This window comes from Galleria mellonella, unplaced genomic scaffold (assembly GCF_026898425.1).
Source record: "Galleria mellonella isolate WM207_F2 unplaced genomic scaffold, CSIRO_AGI_GalMel_v1 utg778, whole genome shotgun sequence".
NCBI lineage: Eukaryota > Metazoa > Arthropoda > Insecta > Lepidoptera > Pyralidae > Galleria > Galleria mellonella.
In genome coordinates this window covers 2,454,501-2,459,219 of record NW_026442150.1, presented here as the reverse complement: position 1 = coordinate 2,459,219, position 4,719 = coordinate 2,454,501, and the positions used below count along the sequence as shown (strand labels likewise).

Here is a 4,719-nt window from a genome sequence, read left to right as displayed (position 1 = left end):
GATGGAAAGTGGTAACCGTCGCCTATACACATGAGCAGTACCATGGACATAACAGAGTATACTGTTTCGCCCATGATACCCCCCATGCGTTGCCATTCCTGAGGACTCGGGTGTTATTCCTCTGTACCCAGTAAATTCACACCATATCCCACCCTTCAAACCGAAACACAGCCGTGCAAACACAACTGCTTCACGGTTGAAACACGGACAGAGGTACCCAAGCAATCGACTTTTGTGCAAAGTCTCCCTCTGGTTCTTTGGACATTGCGCAATTTTAAACTTTTATTGAGCAATGTGAACGTGTATTGTCCGCCTATTGTGGCGGCTGGAGCGTTGATTGCGCAATATTTTTAGTCGACTTCTCGAAGCAGTGCTGTACACGTGTCGCTCGCTCACCTACTTACAATGGAAAAGATAGTGGATGATAAAAACGCTCTTAGGAGCAAAGAAAGAGAGTTCATTGTTGACTGTATCCATTTATACCGCGAATTACCGGCATTGTGGAATGTAAAAAGTAAAATATACCACGATCGTTTACAAAAAACTAAAGCTTACGATTTGCTTTTAGCGAAATACAAAGAAATGTATCCCGACGCGAAGAAAGAGGACGTGAAAAGGAAATTTAATATTCTGAGAACGAATTATAGGAAGGAATTAAAAAAATACATTCATTCTATGAAACATGGTGGTTCTACATACAAACCATCGCTGTGGTACTTCGATGAAATGAATTTCTTGCACAATCAAGACGTTTCGTTGGACTCGGCACCTAAGAATGTAGAAGAAAAGTCGAGAACAAATGGCCTGGACGAAGAACCGAAAGTTGTAAGTTTTCAATTTGGTTTTCAACGATATTATACTAAAAGGAAACCTGGATTCTATTTCTGCCTACCCCAATGGGAGATAGACGTGACAGATATAAAAAAAAAATCTGGGCATGAGACAGAATTAGTGCCAATATAAAATTTGCGTACATTTCTGTGCAAATTACGAGCACTAGTCATCTTTATGCTTATTTTTTATACCACTAAGGTGACAAACAAGCATACGGCCCACCTGATGGTAAACAATGACCGTAGCATATGAACGCCTGCAATACCAGGGACATAATATAATGCGCGCGTCGCCGACCCTAAAGAAACCTCTTTACCTCTTTTTTGAAGAACCCCATGCTGTAGTCTCTTGGTAAAATTTCGAAAAATATAATATCAGCGAGAGACCAACTGAGTAAGCAATTTTTTCATTCATAGCCTGTTTGAATACGTATTGTATGGATGTAGAAGGCCACATTTTAATTAAATATTTACATTTAATTTTCATTTTGTATTTCATTCAATAATTATAATTTTTTCTTCCTATTTCCTTTTATTTGTTTATATATTTTTTTTTGTTAATTCCTGTTTTTAATTTTTTTTTTATTTATAAATTACTCACCACACTTGCAGTATTCCAAAACGTGTAATGAGCCATGGATTTATTTTACAAACTTATTTATTTTTATTTTATTACTTTGTGTATAGTACTTCAAATATGAATCCGGCTCGAAGGACCACTTATTATGTTTATAAAATATGTGCTGGTTCTAGTATATAAATATATAATAATATAATTAAATACTAGATCCAGCACATATAGTCTTTCTCATGTGACTCATCGTTGGATCTATTTCTAATGTACATCTCTTATCTTTATTCCCGTGTTTATCTTATATATTTATCACTGTTTTATATATTATTCTTAATATATTTATACATTACATCTTTTGCACACGTGTGTCCGTGAGTTACATATTAATCAGGGCCTACTGAAAATCAGTGTCGTAGCTTCAGATTTGAAACTGCGACATATGACGAGTTAGGTCCTTTGCACAAACACTGCTACGTTCGTTTTGTTTTTTATATGTTTTTCTTTTTATTCTAAATTCAAAGTAAAATAGTAATGTCATTATATAATTGTGTGATCTTCATTATTATGTTGTTTTGTCAGATGTAACATGTATAATTTATATTATTTTTCTTAAGAACAATTGTATTTAACTAATGACATTATATTATATTATATATAGAGTCTTCTATTTGTACTGTTGCTATTTACCAGAGGGAGACTTTGTACAAAAGTCGATTGCTTGGGTACCTCTGTCCCATTCGTGTTTCAACCGTGAAGCAGTTGTGTTTGCATGGCTGTGTTTCGGTTTGAAGAGTGGGATATGGCGTGAATTTACTGGGTACAGAGGAATAACACCTGAGTCCTCAGGAATGGCAACGCATGGGAGGTATCATGGGCGAAACAGTCCTGTCCTGTCTCTGTTATGTCCATGGTTACAGCTCATGTCTATAGGCGACGGTTACCACTTTCCATCAGGTGGGCCGTCAGATTGTTTGCCATTCTAAGTTGTATAAAATATATATATATATATATATATATATATATATATATATATATATATATATATATATATATATATATATATATATATATATATATATATATATTTGTGGAGACCTATTAGTGACCTGAGTGCCTATCATGAAATGTTTTCCGAAATTTCGGAGCCAAACGAAACAGAAATTTGATGTTAAAATTACATAATAATGCCGTTTGGAAATATTAAAAATGTTAAAATATTGTTTCTTTGCACTTTTACGATAGGATGTATGACGAACGAAATGTTAAACTCCATTTATTGGTCCGATTTTGGTATAAACAAAAACACGAAATTGTGTCCGAAATTTCGGAATTTCATTTCATGGTAGACCCGTTGGTTTGTGATTCTAAACTATATCTATTTGCTCTGATGTAGTCCTTGTTTTCCTGTATATAAATAAATAAATAAACGCTATTTACAACTTACCTGATCGATATTATAATATTAAAAATAATAAAACAAAAAAAAAAGATTTAATTTCTTTTTCATTTACAGAAACAGTGTCTTACCGTCATAAATCAAAATGAGAGTCGGGACACGACTCATACAGCTATGTGTGCACAGAGTAAAAAAGCAAGGCAAGATGATCGTATGAATTTAACATACGAGAGATTAAACGAAGATAAGGACGAATACTACCATTGGGCCATGGCGTGTGCTGCCGACCTTCGGAAGATGGAGAACACCCAGCGGCTGTATGCAAAGAGGGCGATTGCTGAAGTAATAATGGAGGGCCAGTTAGGGTTGCTACACCGTCACTCTGTAAAAGTGAACGCAGCCACCCCTAGCACTGTTTCTGAACCATTAAAGTCTGTTTATAGATTAGACAATAATGTATCGAATGAATGAAACCTTATTGTTGTAAATTGAAGGTAGATATAAATATAAGGCAAAATCTGTACATATAAGATACATAAAAAAATCAGGTAGCAATAATTCGTCATATTGACGTCATTTTCAGTCACTGACCCCATATAGATTAAAAACTGACGTCTCATTTGAGTCGTAGACCTCTCCTTGCTATCTGGGTATAAGGGGTTTTAGTAGGAGTTATAGAGGGGAAGGGATTGTTAGTAATGGGGAGGCTAGTCCCTATTGCTATCAATACACCCTATCAGGCCGACCTCCACGCGGTTCCCCCTGGAAACTGTCGCGACTAATTTACCGTTGAATTAGTCACGATGGGCTAACTGACCTGTCTTTTCGTCCTCACCAATCATCCCTCACTGGTGCCCCGCCAGTGTGTACTGATAGCGCAGGCGGAGTTACTATTTCGTTTTCATCCATTAAAAAAAAAATAGGAGTTATTGAAAGCGGGGATGCCGACTCCGTAGGTGATCAGGGGCTCCAGCACCCACAAGAGGTAAATAGTGAGTGCAGAGGGGGGAAAGGGATTGTTAGTAATGGAGACTGAGAATCCCATTGCTAGCAATATATCCAACCAGGTCGACCTCCATGCGGTTCCCCCTGGAAACTATCATGGTTAATTCCTGATGAATTCATCATGATGGGCTAACTGGCCTGTTTTCATTCTCATCTATCACCCTTCACTGGTGCTCCACCAGCGTATCCCGTTAGCGCAGGCGGGGTTACCATACTACTTTCACCTATCAAAAAAAAAAATAGTGAGTGCAGAGTACCTTTGATGCTAGACATCATAATTAAAATAATCTTCATGTCAGTATGTGTGTTGAACTATTGAGGACAGAAGGGGAAAAATGTTAGGACACTTGATACGACACGACAAACTTATGAACATTATAATAGAAGGAAGGAGGGGGAGAGGGAGACCGAGACATAGTTACATCAGGCAGATCAAGGAAGGAGTTGGTGTCGTGTCGTATCAAGAGGTGAAGAGACTCGCTGAAAATCGTAGTGAGTGGCAAGAGCTCCACCGACAAGAGCGCAGCTCTTAAATAGGATAGAGATAGAGTCAGTATGTGTTATTTAGGTCGCGTGTGCTTATCCAGCAAGTAATGGTATACTTAGTAAGGTAATGTACCTAGTTATCAATAGAGCATGAGAACTCACAAGGTTTTCTAGAAACCGGCACCCCAATATACAATTAAAAAAATAAATGTTTTGTTATTTTTTTTAAATCAGTTTTATTTATTTATTCATTAGTATATGTACATGGCGGACTTAATGCTAAAAGCATTCTCTCCCAGTCAACCGTAGGGAAATGTCAGAATACTCGAATGCGGTACTAGTAATTATTGATATACATACATACTAAAATTACATATATATATGTATATAACAAATATACTTACACATATATAAAATATATTATA

General features: G+C 36.5%; 1 protein-coding gene across 1 annotated transcript; it reads left to right on the top strand.

The window, feature by feature from the left end:
• The first annotated feature begins 364 nt into the window (after positions 1 to 364).
• On the top strand, positions 365 to 4,518 carry LOC113510053 (uncharacterized). Its single transcript, XM_026893471.3, has 2 exons — positions 365 to 825; positions 2,921 to 4,518. Exons 1-2 carry the CDS (start codon positions 406 to 408, stop codon positions 3,272 to 3,274), a joined length of 774 nt encoding a protein of 257 aa, XP_026749272.2. The 5' UTR covers positions 365 to 405; the 3' UTR covers positions 3,275 to 4,518.
• Positions 4,519 to 4,719: the final 201 nt, after the last annotated feature.